We start from the raw sequence: 16,289 nt of genomic DNA, 5'->3' as shown, positions 1-16,289 counted from the left end.
CAGGGTCCCAGTTTTCCATCTTAAGAGAAAAAGCCAAACTGTAGACCTATGAGTATAAGTGGAGGGGCGTGAGCTTGGACCTGTGTGTTTACACAGGCAAAGACAAATCTAGACGCTTCTGGGTGATTAAAATCCCATTTCCCCCCTTAAATACTACGAGTGTCAGAAAGACTGGTGTTGGCCTCCACTCAGCCCACCAAAAGCTGTGTGACCCTGAGCAAGTCACTTCCCCAGGAATTGTTTGTTCAGATCTCTTACCCCATTTTAAAGAAAAAAAAACTGGACTCATTCATTTCATGTGGGTTTGTAGGCTCTCTGTGTGGCGTGGAGGTTCACCTCCTTCTATGCAAGTATTATGAACAATGTCTCCTGGTCTCTCGTTTTCTGACTTGGTTTATAGTGTCCTTTCCACTTTTTAATTTGTAGAAGTCAGATCAGACTTTCCTCTATGGCTTCTGGAATTTGTCTTACTGAGAAAGCTTTCTTCAACTCCACATTATTTTTTAAATATTTCTTCCAGTGCATTTGTAGTTTTTTCTTTCTGGTTTACATTTAGATCCCTTTGGGATTGATTGATTGGTCAGAAGCTTTTTGTTTCTTTTTCCTCCTCCTCCCCCTCCCTCCTCTCTCTCCCCCTCCCTCCAGCCCTTTCTCGTCCTTCATCTCCTTCAAGCAGGACATATTTACTGGGTACCTACTGCCGTCAGTGAGGAACACACCATTTCTTGTATCTTCTAAGGAGCCTCAGTGTCCCAAAGTCCTGGACAAAGGTAAGGGGACCCAGTGGAAAGAGGCTGGAGGGAAGTGGCCTGACACCCAGACCTGGCCCGGCCACCCTCAGGGAGCAGAGGTTTGGGAATGTGCTGCTCAAGGCTCAGGCATTATTCAGACTCGCTGCAAACCATGTTTTCCCACAATTCTTCTCCTCTTTCTCCTCCTATAAAAATACCATGGCTGGAGTCAGGAGACATGAGGAAATACAGGTGTTCCCTGCTACCTGAAGGTCGAGTGTCCTATGAAACCTTTTGTAAACCAAGAGGGCTCAGACTGAAGAGGGTGTAGGTCTTCCATCAAAGGATAGTTACAGAGGGTGATCTTTTGGAAAGTGGGGGATGCCCGTAAATTGAAACACTCAGAAATCTGATATGCCTGTCAAAAATACATTAAATCAGTGAGGTAATTTGTATGAAATCTGAGCGGTGTTCATTGTTCTGTGTCAGAAAGAGCTTTTCATCAAGATATATGCACATGAGACGAGGGTTGTGCTGTGTCATCGACAAGCTGGTTGTTTCATGTCCCAGTAATGGCTCCCACCCCACGTATTTTAGCCAGGCTGCGCCCGGGTGGGCAGAGGGGCCCCAGAGGCCCTGGAGCAGGACATGCAGCAGAGAATAGACAGGGCCCCTTCCTGGGCGCTGGGGGCTGAAGAAACAACACAAATAGAATCTCAACCAGAAAAGGCAACATTCAAGGGGGTGCCTGGAGAGTAACTGGGGGAAGCAGCAGAGCGAGGGGGTTTGGGGGCTGGGCCTAAAGGACAGGTAACCTTTCACATGGTGAGGCAGGTGGGGAGGCATTCCAGGGGCAGGGAGCAAACGCCTGGAGGCTGGGGTGTAATCAGAGACAAGGAAGCTGGAGGTCCTCCAGGCCCTGTGGGGGCAGGGAGTGGTGAGGAAGGCAGAGTTGGAGTAGTCAGCGGGGCCTGGCTGCTGGGCTAAGGACTTTGAACTTGGTCTAGTCTTAACCCCTCCTTTCCCTGCCCAAGGAGGATGCAGTCAAGAGCTTGATTATTACATGGGGTGGCTTCCTCTCAGCCTCTGATTGGTTGGTTACAATCAATATCATAAATGATATTCTTTCATTAGGTAGTTAATCAGTACCTTTAAATGATTTCTTACATTGGGAGTAGGAATAATGTGAAAGTTCATGCTCTGGAGACAGGAAGCCTGGAGTTAAATTCTGGCTCTTTGCTTTGCTGCTTTGAGTAAATTACTTAACCTCTCTGAGCTTCCTTTCTTACAGGATCTTTGTGGGACCTCAAATGAATGAACGCAAACCAAGCACTTAGAACAGTGCCTGGTGGAAAGTTGGGTAGTCATCAAACACAGTAGCTAATAAATATTAGATACTGCATGTTCCTTTGTCTTGATTAAAAATTTTTGATATTATTGATTTACTTCCTACCTGGAGAGATAATGATTTCACTTATTTTTATACTTTTTCTTATACTCCTCCCCACCTTCTCCTAACACCATTAAATCACTAGTTTTATAATCCTCTACCAGAAAACCGTGTAATTGTAAGCAGTTTATTTACACCTTTATTTCTTAGGTCCTCAACTGCGGCCAGTGTTTCTTGATTTCTCACTTTGAGAAATGAGAGTATTTATCATCCTCCTGCCTTCAGTGCTTCCCCTCCCACTTCTAGCCTTGTACTTTAGTTTTTATATTGATTGACAGCAAGTACATTTCTCATATTTAAATACTCTGTTGTGTTCTAAAAGATAAAGGTCATTTTATACTAACTATACACAAACTTTAGAAGTTGTGAATCACTAAATTGTACATCTGGAAATTATGTAATATTGTATGTCAACTATACTTCAATTAAAAAAATCTCCAAATAAGCAACATGGGAAAACCAGGACTTGCACATAAACATATTTACTTTAGCTTTAGAATAACAAGAGGGTTTACATATTTGTGATGTTTTAAATGTTATTTTCTGTAGAGCTAACTTGTACCGTATAGTTGCACATGCTTTTTGGCATAGCCTTAGTTTTTCCTGATGTTTCTAATTGCCTTTGTTTTTCACCCCTGGCACTGTTTATATTCAATATTCCCTCACTTTCTTCCAAACTGTGCATCATGTGAGGTATGTTATGAAGTCCCCTGTCCCCACAGACCTCTTCACATCTTAGTCTGTTCTGGGTTGGTTGCTGTGTCAGTCAGCTACATGCTCAGCTGTAATCCATGGATTCCCTTCTCTCTGGGTTGATTTTCCTGATTCCTGGATCCCACATCTTTCACTCTGTTGATTATCCTTCACCTCACTCCATAAATAAACACAAACACACAAAAACACACACACGCCATCTTCTTCTTCTCCATGCAAGTCATTTTCAAGTAACTTTCTAAGAAGTCTGGTGTAGGATTAAGTCTGCTGTGACTATGGGATGGGAAGTGGGGTTGGTGACCTTATCCCTTGCTCTCCCCCTCTGCCTCACTCTCATCTTGCTCCTTCTCTGGGGTCTGCCCAGCAAACCATTCTTCTCATTTGCACGCCTTCTCTCTCATTTCTCATTAGAAACACTCTTCCTCTCACTGACTTTATTCAGCTATCATTTCTCCATCCAGTCAGTCTTCAAACATTTGTTGAAGTCTCTGGTCTCCTGTTGCCCCCATTCTGGTCTTTTACTGACAATGGAGTAAGGAGAGGTAGGATATGTGTTCTTAAGCCCGGTGAGTGGGTTGGAACCCAATCTACCACAGACAAGACTTCTGACCTTGGGCAAGTCACGTAACATCTGTGCTTCAACTTCCTTTCCTGTAAATGGGGAGATAATGGTACAAGCTCAAAGGTGATTGAAATATATGAGCTATTATTTGTGATGTCTTAGAGCAACTACTGGTTCAGAGCAAAGACCACAAACACAAGCCAGCCTTATCATTAGCTGTTATTATACCTGTAAGTACCTTTACTATCATTTCAGTCCGATTTTAGGAGGAGTGATTGATAAATGCCCTTTTGCCTCCTTAAAAAAGTACCTAAATGTAATCAACATTTGCTTTCTTTCCTCATCTCCCAAGGCAACATAACCACAAGCAGAACCAAAAGAATTCTCTCCAAATAAAGATCTGATATTTTTTGAACATTTATTTTAAAAAAACATCTTTATTGTGGTATAATTCCTGTATAGTAAACTACACGTTTCAGATGTACAATTTGATGAATTTTGATAGATGTGTACACCCCTGAAACCACCACCACAATCAAGATAGCTAAAATTTCCATCACTCTCCAAGAGGAGCAAATTTCAAACTCCGAATTATCCCTTCCCACGCCTCTTTACCCACTTTTTTTCTTTTTTTTCTTTTTTTGTGGATTCCACATATAAGTGCTATCATGTGGTATTTTTCTATCTCTTTCTGGCTTACTTCACATAGAATGACAATCTCCAGGTCCATCCATGTTGCTGCAAATGGCATTATTTTATTCTTTTTGTGACTGAGTAGTATCCCATTGTATATATATACCACAACTTCTTTATCAAATCCTCTATTGATGGACATGTAGGTTGTTCCCGTGTCTTGGCTATTGTAAATAGTGCTGCTGTGAACATTGGGGCGCATGTGCTTTTTCGAATTACATTTTTCTCTAGGTATATGCCCAGGAGTGGGATTGCTGGACCATATGGTAACTCTATTTTTAGTTCTTTAAGGAACCTCCATACTTTCCCCTGTAGTAGCTGCACCAATTTATTCCCACCAACAATGTACGAGGGTTCCTTTTTCTCCACACCCTCTCCAGCATTTGGCATTTGTGGAATTTGTAATGACAGCCATTCTGACTGATATGAGGTGTTATCTCACCGTAGTTTTGATTTTCATTTCTCTAACAATTAGTAATGTTGAGCATCTTTTCATGTGCTTGTTGCCCATCTGGATGTCTTCTTTGGAGAGATGTCTATTTAGGTCTTCTGTCCATTTTTTGATTGGGTTGCTTGTTTTTTTGATATTAAGCTGTATGAGGTGTTTGTATATTTTAGAATTAGTCCCTTGTCAGTTGCATCATTTGCAAATATTTTCTCCCATTTGGTCAGTTGTCTTTTTGTTTTATTGATGGTAACCTTAGCTGTACAAAAGCTTTTAAGTTTAATTAGGTCCTACTTGTTTATTTTTGCTTTTATTTCCATTACTCGAGGAGTTGGCTTGAAAAAAATGTTTCTGTGATTTATGTCAAAGAGTGTTCTGCCTATGTTTTCCTCTAAGAGCTTTATAGTATCTGGCCTTACACTTAGGTCTTTAATCCATTATTTTTGTATATGGTGTTAAAGAATGTTCCAAATCAATATTTTATAGGTAGCTGTCCAATTTTCCCAGCACCATTTATTGAAGAGACTGTCTCTTCTACATTGTATATTCTTGCCTCCTTTGTCATAGATTGATTGACCATAAGTGCATGGGTTTATTTCTGGACTTTCTATCCTGTTCCATTGAGCTATGTGTCTGTTTTTGTGTCGCTGCCACACTGTTTTGATTACTGTAGCTTTGTAGTACAGTCTGAAGTCAGAGAGCATGAATCCCCCAGCTCCATTCTCCTTTTTCAAGACTGTTTCGGCTATTCAGGGTTTTTTGTGTTTCCATACAAATTTTAACATTTTTTGTTCCAGCTCTGTGAAAAATGTCATCGGTAATTTGATAGGGGTTGCACTGAATCTGTATATTGCCTTGGGTAGTATGGCCATTTTAACAATATTGATTTTTCCAACACAAGAACACAGTATATTTTTCCACCTGTTTATGTCATCTTCAATTTCTTTCATCAGTGTCTTACAGTTTTTGGAGTATAGGTCCTTTGCCTCCTTGGGTAGATTTATTCTTAGATATTTTATTCTTCTTGATGTGATGGGAAATGGGATTATTTTCCTAATTTCTTTTTCTGATATTTTGTTGTTAGTGTATAGAAATGCAACAGATTTCTGTATATTGACTTTGTATCCTGCAACTTTACCAAATTCATTAATGAGCTCTAGTAGTTTTCTAGTGGCATGTTTAGGATTTTCATCACAATCATGTCATCTGTAAACAGATAAAATAGAGGAATCCAAATTCCTTTCCAATTTGGATTCCTCTATTTATTTTCTTCTCTGATTACTGTGGCTAGGACTTCCAAGATGATGTTGAATAAAAGTGGCAAGAGTGGGCATCCTTGTTTTGTTCCTGATCTTAGAGGAAATGCTTTCAGATTTTCACCACTGAGTATGATGTTAGCTACGCATTTGCCATATATGGTTTTTGTTATGTTGAAGTATGTTCCCTCTATGCCTACTTTCTGAAGAGTTTTTTATTGTAAATGGATGTTGAATTCTATCAGATGCTTTTTCTGCATCTATTGAGATGATCATATGGTTTTTATTCTTCAGTTTATTAATGTGGTGTGTCCCATTGATTGATTTGCAGATATTGAAAAGTCCTTGCATCCCTGGGATAAATCCCACCTGATCATGGTGTATGATCCTTTTAATGCATTGTTGGAGTCAATTTGCTAGTATTTTGTTGAGGACTTTTACATCTATGTTTATCAGTGATATTGGCCTGTAATTTTCTCTTTTTGTGATATCTTTGTCTTGTTTTGGTATCAGGGTGATGGTGGCATCATAGAATGAGTTTAAAAGTGTTCCTTCCTCTGCAATTTTTTGGAATAGTTTCAGAATGGTAGGTGTTAACTCTTCTCTAAATGTTTGGTAGAATTCACCTGTGAAGCCCTCTGATCCTGGACTTTTGTTTGTTGGGAGTTTTTAAATTACTGGTTCAGTTTCAGTCCTGGTAATTGGTCTGTTCATATTTTCTATTTCTTCCTGATTCAGTCTTGGCAAATTGTACCTTTCTAAGAAATTTTCCATTTCTTCTCAGTTGTTCTTTTTGTTGACATATAGTTGCTCATTGTAACCTCTTATTTTCCCTTGCATTTCTGTGGTGTCAGTTTTAATTTCACCTTTTTCATTTCTGGTTTTATTAATTTGGGCCCTCTCCCTGTTTTTCTGATGAGTGTGTCCAAAGATTTATCAATTTTGTTTGTCTTTTCAGAGAACCAGCTTTTAGTTTTATTGATCTTTTCTATTATTTTTTTCAGTCTCTATTTCATTTATTTCTGCTCTAATCTTTATGATTTCTTTTCTTCTACTAACTTTGGGTTTTGTTTGTTCTTCTTTCTCTTGCTGCTTTTGGTGTAAGATTAGGTTGTTTATTTGAGGTTGTTCTTGCTTCCTTGTATCACTATAGACTTCCTTTTTATAAATGCTTTTGCTGCATCCCAGAGGTTTTAGATCATTGTGTTTTCATTTTCATTTGTCTCAAAGTGCTTTTTGATCTCCTCTTCGATTTCTTCAGTGATCCATTGGTTATTTAGTAGCATATTATTTAGCCTCCATATGTTTGCAGTTTTTGCAGTTTTTTTTCTTGTAGTTGAATCCTAAACTCATAGCATTTTGATTGGAAAAGATGCTTGGTACAATTTCAATTTTCTTGAATTGACTGAGGCTTGCTGTGTGGGACAGCGTGTGATCTATTCTGGGGAATGTTCCTCATGCACTTGAGAGGAATGTGTATTCTATTGGTTTTGGATGGAATGCTCAATAGATATCAATTAAGTCCATCCAGTCTAATGTGTCATTTAGGGCCTGTATTTCCTTATTGATTTTCTGTCTAGATAATCTGTCCATTGATGTAAATGGGGTGTTAAGTTTCCCCCACTATTGTATTATTGTTCATTTCTCCTTTATATCTGTTAACAGTTGCCTTATATACTGAGGTGCTCCTATGTTGGGTGCACATATATTTACAATTGTTACATCTTCTTCTTTGATTGATCCCTTGAGCATTATGTAGTGCCCTTCTTTGCCTCTTGTAACAGTCTTTATTTTAAAATCTATTTTGTCTGATAAAAGTATTGCTACTCCAGCTTTCTTTTCATTTCCATTTGTATGGAATATCTTTTTCCATCCCCTCACTTTCAGTCTGCATGTGTCTCTAGCTCTGAAGTGGGTCTCTTGTAGACAGCATATATATGGGTCTTGTATTTGTATCCATTCAGCCAATCTGTGTCCTTTGGTTGAAGTATTTAATCCATTTAAACTTAAGATAATTATCAATGCATATGTTCTTACTCCCTTTTGTTAATTGTTTGGGGTGGTTTTGGTAGGTCTTTTTTATTTTCTCTTTCTTCTTTTTTTTCTCTTTTCTTCTGGTTTGGTGACTGTAGAGTTACACTGGTTTGAGGTTCCCATGAGGTTTTGGTATAGAAGTCTCTCTCTCTCTCTCTCTGTATGTGTGTGTGTGTGTGTGTGTGTGTGTGTGTGTGTGTGTATACACATAATGATTGTTTTAAGTTGCTGATCTCATAATTTCAAATGCATTTTAGATACCTGCATCTGTACCCTCCTTCTCTCATGATTACTTTTCCTGTTTCTACTTATGGCCTTTTCTTTTTTTACCTAGAGAAGTTCCTTTAACATTAACATTTGTTATAAAGCTGGTGTGGTGGTGCTGAATTCTTTAAGCTTATGTTTATCTGTGAACTTTGGATTTCTCCAAATCTGAATGAGAGCCTTGCTGGATAGAGTATTCTTGGTTGTAAGTTTTTCCCTTTCATCACTTTAAATATATCTTGCCACTCCCTTCTGGCCTGTAGAGTATCTGCTAAGAAATGAGGTGATAACCTTATGGGAGTTCCCTTGTTGTTATTAGTTGCTTTTCTTTTGCTGATTTTAACATTTTCTCCTTATCCTTAATTTTTGTCAATTTGATTACTATGTGCCTTGGTGTGTTCCCCTTTGGGTTGATCCTGTGCGGAACTCTCTGCACTTCCTGGACTTGGGTGACTGTTTCCTTTCCCAAATTGGGGAAGTTTTCAGTTATTATCTCTCCAGAATTTTTCTCAGGTCCTTTGTCTCTCTCTTCTCTTTCTGGGACCCCTATTATGCAAATATTAGTGCACTTCATGTTGTCCCAGAGTTCTCTTAAACTATCCTCATTTCTTTTCATTCTTTCTTCTTTTTTCTGTTCTGCGGTAGTGATTTCCACTAATCTGTCTTCTAGCTCACTGATCTGCTCTTCGGCCTCATTTAGTCCATTCTTGGTTCCTTCTAGTATATTATTCATTTCAGTTATTGTATTCTTGAACTCTGCTTGGGTATCTTTGTATTTTCTAACTCTTTACTAAAAACATCCCCCTGTGCATCTGTACTCCTGAGTTCTTGGAACATCTTCACCATCATTACTCTAAACTCCTTCTTGGATAGATTGCCTATCTCTTCATCACTTATTTCTTCTTCTGGGGTTTTACTTTGTGACGTGGCCTGGAAGATAGACCTCTGCCGCCTCATATTGTCTAAATTTCTATTTGTACTTTTAGGTAGACTAGTTATGTTTCTCAACCTTGTAGAAGTGGCCCTCTGTGGGAGACATTCTATGCGTCCCAGCAGTACACTCCTCTCTTGTCACCCAAGAGCCACGGTCCCAGCCAATCCCAGGGTTGAGTCTGGCCTACATTTGCTGATTCCTTACACAGGCTTTGGGAGTGTTGTTTTCTTACTTCTGGTATTGCCCCCTGGTGGATGAGGCTGGACTAGAGGCTTATGCAGGTTTCCTGACAAGAGTCAGTGCCTGTCCACTGCTGGTTGGAGCTTGGTTCTGGCCCTCTGGTGGGTAGGGTTGTGTCTAGGAGCATGTCTAGAGGTGGTTGTGGGCTCAGGAAGTCTCCTGATGGGTGGGGCTGCATTCCCACCCAGAATATTGTTTGGCCTGAGGATCCCAGCACTTAAGCCTAAAGGCTGTTGGGTGGGACTAGGTCTTGGAGCTAATGACCCAAGCAAGATGCAGCCTCCAGGAAAGCTCATATAGATGAAGACTCCCCAAATGTCCATCCACCAGAGTGAGACACAGCCACTCCCTACTCCACAGGAGCCTTTCTAAAACTGGCAGATAGGTCTGGCCCAGGTTCCTATGAAATACTGCCTCTGCCTTTGGACCTGATGTGCACAAGGTTCTGTGTGCACTTCCCAAGAGAGTGAAGTCTCTGTTCCCCTAGTCCTGTGGGACTGCTGGAATTAAGCCCCACTGCCTTCAAAACCAGATATTCTGCAGTCTTTTTCTCCTACTGCCAGAACCCCAGGCTGGGGAGCCTGACCTGGGGCTCAGAACTCTCACTCCTGTGGGAGGACCTCTGCGACTTAATTATTCTTCAGCTTGTGGGTCACCCACCCCAGGGGTATGGGGCCCTATTATATTGCGAACTCACCCCTACTACTGTCTGGCTGTAGTTCCCTCTATGTTTCCAGCTGAAGAAGATCTTTTTTGGTAGGTTCCAGTCATTTTCTCAATGGTTGTGTAGTAGTCAGATCTGGTTTTGTTGTAGTTGCGAGGAGGGGCGAGCTCGTGGTCCTACTACTCTGCCATCTTGACCGGAAATTAGATCTGATGTTATTTTTAAGAAACACTACTGAGAACTAACTGGTAAAATGAAAGGATGGACACTTTCATGTATTATGAGTATGAATGTAAATTGGTACCATTTTTCTGGATAACACTGTGGCTCTAAGTATGAAAATATTTTAGGTTTTGCTACCCTCTAACCAGTCAGTCTACTTCTAGAAATAGTTTAAGGAAACAATTTCAAATGCAGGCAAAGTTTTATACAAGAAGGGTGTTCTTTGCACTGTCACTTACATAAAGAATTAGAAGCAATCTGAAGTCTGAAAGTTGGGGAGGGCAGCAGAGAGGACCAGGCACCATCAGGGGCACTTGGCAGCCCATGGCAGGGCTGCAGGGATCAGGCAGGGGACGGGCAGGATTCCAGGGCCTGGTGGGATGAAGGATTTTGCAGAAGCAAGGAGGGCGTGGGCTCTGGGAAGCTGCAGCACCAGGAATTTAGCAAGGCAGAGATGTGAGCAGAGTGTGCAAGACATCATTTTGGAATAAGAGTAATTTACCAAGAACTATTTTTGTATATTAAAAGGAGTAGAGCACAGTTATCATACACATGATATTTGAATCAGAGAGACTTGAGTTCAAGTCCAGGCTGCAGCACCAGTGGGAAAACTTGGGCTAAGCTAAGTTTAGGTGAGTTTCCAGAGCCCTGCACATCATAGACCCTGGAGCAATATTAACTATTACCAAGTAGTTAACACAGCTGCTCCCACCCTCATGTAATTTGCACAGTATTCCCTTCCTCTTTTCTTCTGTGTTTGGTTTTATTGCTTCTAGAACTTCCCACATGGCCATCTGTTGTCTGAATATCTTCTCCTGTGCCCCAACGGGACAACAGGACTCTGACTTGGCTGGGAGGGAGCTGCATGATGTGAGGAACTTTCCCTAAATAGCCACCAGCAGAGCCCAGGAGACAAAGTCACTGGGTTGAGTCCACTGTGGCGCTGGTGGCCATCCCAGGGGAAACGGCCAGAGACCTGTCCCCTCACTGCTCCCTGTTGCCAGAACTCACTCATGTTCCAGTCCACAATCTATTTTCTCTTCCCTAAGGGTGAAGCCACACTTTCTTCCAGCCTGACGCAAATGGCAAGCTGAAGGGAGGACGCTGACATCCCGCTGCTGGCACCATGACATCAGAAACCAACGACGACTGCCCAGGTACTCAGCAGCCCCTTCTCTGGCTGGTTCCTACGTGTGACCTAGAGTTGAGGGTGTTGTAACCAGGCTGAGTTAAGCTACAGAGGAATCAAAACCCAAGAAGGGGTTGACAAGCATCCTTGAGCCCCCAGAAGGGACCTGCAGCAGAGAGAGACGGGGAGAGAGACAAAAAGATCTGGTGTTTATTTCTCTATTCTCTTCTAATAAGGATATCAGTGTTTCAGTAGGAGCCCCCACTGATGACCTCGTTTAACCTTAATCACCTCCTTAAAGACCCTATCTTTAAATACTGTCACTTGGAGGCCAGGGCTTCAATATATGAATTTAGTGAGGGGACCCAGTTCCCCCTATAATACCAGGTTACTCCATCAACAGTATCCCAGGTGACCTCTAAACAGGAAGATGAATTTGAACAACCTCATATGCAATATCATTTATGTTCTACCACAATTTCTTCTAATCTTTTTTTTTTCCATCTAGAGAACAAAAGCTTTTTTGATGATGTCACTGACTATTTCTGGGACGAAGTGAGCAGGGATGAACTGCAACTCCTGCTGACTAAAGTTGAAGCCTGGGAGAGTTTTATGTCTGCGGCTGGTTTATCCAGGTGACCTGCGTGGATGCCCCAGAAATGTCATCCATATCACCCACCCTCAGCTAGTTTCCTCCTGGCAGGCACACCTCCTCCAGGCAGTATCCTAGAGTTGGGGTCAAGGATGTTCCTTCTCAAGAATACATGAGGAATTTTTCCTCCATGTCATTTGCTGGCAGTGAACGGCCTCAGGTTGAGAAGAAATGAAACTGCAAGGAAGGGGCAGGTTATTGACCCTGGACAAGTTACTTAACTACTCTCTGCCTTGGTTTCTTCATTGTTAAACTTTATTGTGAGGAAACTGAGATAATACACGCCAAGTGCTTAGCATAATGGCTGACATGTAGTAGGTGCTCAGTCTGTGTTAACTTTGAAAAAGCTTTTTGGGAAGAGACCAAGGGCAAGGGTCTTGTTCCTGGAGATGAGAACCAAGCAGGACTTCCTTTGGGATGAGTCAGAAAATTGCTTTCAGCGTCAGCTTGTGTCCTGGGGGTTCTTTCTGACTGAAGCCCTGGCATCCCCATCTTAGGAATTGTGCAGACACTGCAGGACCCGGGGCCTCTAGGGTGGAGAGGCCGGGGTGGAATTGGACGGAGCTGGGTTGGGTCCTGGCTCTATCCTGGCCCAACTCTGGGGCTCTGGGCTTATGTCCTGGATCTCAGATTTGTCATCTGTACAAAGGGAGAGGCAGTTCAATCTGATGGACTGTGGCGATGGCCTTAGAGCGGGGTCACAGGTGGGGAACCAAGTGCAGGCATCTCGTGCAAAGGTCCAGGGAGGCCTGGACCAGGGACAGAGCCAGGACTCAGGTGCAGCAGAGGGTCGAGGTTGGGGGACTAGTAGGAAGGCGTGGGCAGTGGGGCCAGGACCAGAGTCAGGGGAGTGACCCCAGGGACACAAAGCTGAAGGGGCTGTGATGCTGGCAGAGGTGCCGTGAGTGGGAGAGGGGACACTTCTTCCCTCCCTGACTTGATCCCCTGGTGCTGGGCATAGAGGGCCCGGGGTGACTGTGTCCTCCACACCCTGCCTGGGGGCCGGGGGTCTCCACTGCCATGTGGGGCCCTCTTCTATTCTACATAGAGTAGTCAGTCTGAATGCAGTGTGGCTTAGTGATGACTCCACTGCCACAATGAGTGGCTGCCAATTTTGTGTAGTTTACAGATTTCTGAGGAGACTGTCAAGTCCCCACCAAACAGGAATGTACTTCGTCCACCAGCTCATCCAAATGCATGTAGGACTTCTCAGGCTTAGCAATTGATACAGATGTTTCCTAACGTCCCTTGAGTCTTTTGGAGGGTCCATCAACCATCGAGTTGCACATGGCCTTGGTGTGCAGGTATGTGAAGCTGTCACAGCTAAGGTGTGAGTTAGGCTGCTGGCACCTGAGAGCTCAGGGTGCTGGTTGCAGATCGGGAGTCAGTGAGGTGGGCTGGAGAGTCCAGGGGGAACCAGGCTTAACAGCCTCTCTCCTGATTCCCAGTCAGTTGGGGAAGTGGATGGACCCAGTGACCTTCAGCTGGGAAGATAGAGGGCATGAGGCTTGGAAGAGAGCATAGGTCAGGGAAGTGATCACTAACATCCCTTCTAGCTGTGAGTTTTGTTTTTAAACAAATTCTAACTACTCAGTGTTAGCAAAACTGCAAAGTCTGAGTGCACAGTTCCCAGACTGTACTTACACTTGAGAGCAATGACAAATTTGGAGGATGCCCCAAACCACCCTCCAGTTGGAGAATTCCTGAGAAGGATGCACAGAGCTCCCTGACCGCTGGCACACTCCCAGGTCCAGTTCACTACAGAGAAGGATGCGGGTCCCCAGCAGCCACAGGGCTGAGTCTGGGAGGGTTTCAAACACGAAGCTTCTCTTGTCCTCAGGACGCATTACTGTCCTGTGTTCAGTGTGTTCAGTGCACACGGGTCAGTGCCAACCAGGGGTGCCCACTGTGTTTAACAAAATGCTCCTGACAGTCCTTGACATGATAAGGAAGGCTGCACTCAGGACTGTGGTGACAGGTGTGAAGCCCATTGCTGTAGAGCAGACACACTGGGCTCAAGCCCGAATGCAGCACAGACACTGGGGGTTTACAGCCAAGGAGCAGAGTGAGGGGTGGTGGAGGGAAAATTACTGAGAGGAGACACCAAGGGGAGGGGATTCCTGTTTATCTTTCCTAACAGGATTCTCGCTAAAGGCAGGTCAAGGACGGCTGCCTCAAAGGTGGGAGATGAGGAATTTGATCAGGTATCAAATGTGGTCAGACCTCAGAGTGGGGGAGTCTTACTACGTGGATTTAGCAGGGTTCTTGCTGAGACTGGGTGATAGGGGCCATCGGGGACAGGACAGGGAAGGGGAAGGTGGAGGCCTGGTTGAGAAGAGGACTCAGAAGAGCCTGACTAACGTTTGGTCAAGGAGAGAGTCTCAGGCACCCCGAGCCTCAGTGCACAGTGTCCTCCTGGGGCTCAATCACATGCTGCCCGCCCGGCTGACCTGAGTCTCCAGCCCCTCCCACAGGTCAGACCAGCACCCTGGTGTCCATTTCCCCCAGAGGTCAGGACTGACACCACATGACCAGAGGCCCATCACACATCACCCTGGCCGACTGTCCAGTGGCAGAAGCGCAGGGAAACCAGGGCACTCCTATCAGCCAGAACATTCTAGGGGCTTAGGGATCACTTCCCTTAGCCAAGGGCAAAAGCAGGTTGATTCCTCACTGAACCCTAAGCTTCTCTGAATGAAGTTTTCTCTGCTCCAGTCCCACTTCTCTGTGTTTATCTGCGGAGCTCCCGCTCTACAAGCACCTTGGAGGTGACGGTGCTGACCTGCCTCTGAGGTGTCTTTATCAAAAACCTCTGTCAAGTTAAGAGTATCTTAAGGTGACTTGTGCTTATTTATTCCTTGATTAAGTGTTGTGGAGCCTCAACAAAGTACAAATCATGTGTTTAAATATAGAGAAAAAAAATTTACATTTGTCAAATTCTTTTGTCTTTGATTTATAGTAAAATCCCTGTGATTTATGCAGGATAGGTCTTGTTCAGACTGCTTTACAGAGAACCCGAAACTGCCTTCTTATTCCCTTGACCTTCACTGTTACAGGGAAGAGGCAGACGCACTGCGTGAATACCTGAACAAGCTGAAAGCAGAATCGGTCCTGAACGACAAAGACACGCTGCAAAAAGAGCAGCTGGATAGGGAGAGGTTTTTGAGGGAGTTTCCTCGGGTCAAACGAGAGCTTGAGGAAAGCATAGGAAAGCTCCACGCACTTGCAGACAAGGTGGACAATGTTCACAGGGACTGCAGCATCTCCAAGGTGGCGGCCGCCTCTGCTGGTGTTGCGTCTGGCATCCTGACCTTCCTTGGCCTGGCTCTGGCCCCTGTGACAGCGGGGGTCAGTCTGGCACTCTCGGCAACTGGGTTAGGGCTGGGGGCTGCATCTGCCGTGACTGGTGTGACCACCAGTGTCGTGGAACATGTTGTCACGTCATCAGCTGAAACAGAAGCCAATGACCTGATGTCAACTGTCATCGACAAAGAGGAGGCGGCTGCAGGGGCTCCTGGTAAACGTGCATCCGAACTTGTTCCCTCAACACAGAATATCTTCCAAGCCCTGCAAGGCATTGGGAAGAACATCCGTGCCATCAAAGTGGCCAAAGCCAACCCTCGCTTAGCCGCCCATGCCAGGGACTTTATGACCACTGGGGGAGTCTCCCTCCGAAGAAGCAAGCAGGTGAGGAAAGCCTTTGGAGGCACGGCTCTGGCGATGACCAGAGAGGCCCGCATCATGGGTATGGCCACTGCAGGTGTCACCCTTCTGCTGGATGTGGCCTCCCTGGTGAAAGACTCACTGCACTTGCATGAGGGGGCAAAGACGGAGTCGGCTGAGCGGCTAAGGCAGCGGGCCCGGGAGCTGGAGAGCAGGTTGGAGGAGCTCACCCGGATCTACGAGAGTCTGCAGTAGGGCCCAACCCAGAGCAGTGCAGGGAGCAGGGGCCCGCGCGGGGCCAAGGCACGGAGGTACCTTGTTAGAGGGAAGAAGAGGGTGGGTGAGATTAAAAAGACAGAAGTCGGGGTTGCCAAGGGGGCAGGTGGTGGGAAGCGACTGGGATTTCAAAATGTAGAATAGATAAACAAGGTTATACTGGATAGCACAGGGAAATGTATACAAGATCCTGTGGTAGCTCACAGTGAAAAAAAATGTGAGTGAATATATGTATGTTCATGTATAACTGAAAAATTGTGCTCTACACTGAAACTTGACACAACATTGTAAAATGACTATTACTCAATAAAAAATGTTAAAAAATAAAAAAATAAATAAATGGGGAAAAAAAGACAAAAA

General features: G+C 44.0%; 1 protein-coding gene across 1 annotated transcript in view; it reads left to right on the top strand.

The window, feature by feature from the left end:
• Window positions 1-16,289, top strand: part of LOC105105213 (apolipoprotein L2) — a 28,488-nt gene extending 12,199 nt beyond the window's left edge. The window contains exons 4-7 of the mRNA XM_064491296.1: window positions 646-735; window positions 11,318-11,366; window positions 11,847-11,973; window positions 15,047-16,289. Of these exons, the coding sequence (XP_064347366.1) occupies window positions 646-735; window positions 11,318-11,366; window positions 11,847-11,973; window positions 15,047-15,908 (1,128 nt within the window). The 3' untranslated portion in view covers window positions 15,909-16,289. The remainder of the gene's footprint in view (window positions 1-645; window positions 736-11,317; window positions 11,367-11,846; window positions 11,974-15,046) is intronic.

This window comes from Camelus dromedarius, chromosome 11, assembly GCF_036321535.1.
Source record: "Camelus dromedarius isolate mCamDro1 chromosome 11, mCamDro1.pat, whole genome shotgun sequence".
NCBI classification, from domain to species: Eukaryota; Metazoa; Chordata; class Mammalia; order Artiodactyla; family Camelidae; genus Camelus; species Camelus dromedarius.
Note: the sequence above shows the minus strand (reverse complement) of the source record. Positions and strands in the feature narration are given on the sequence as shown.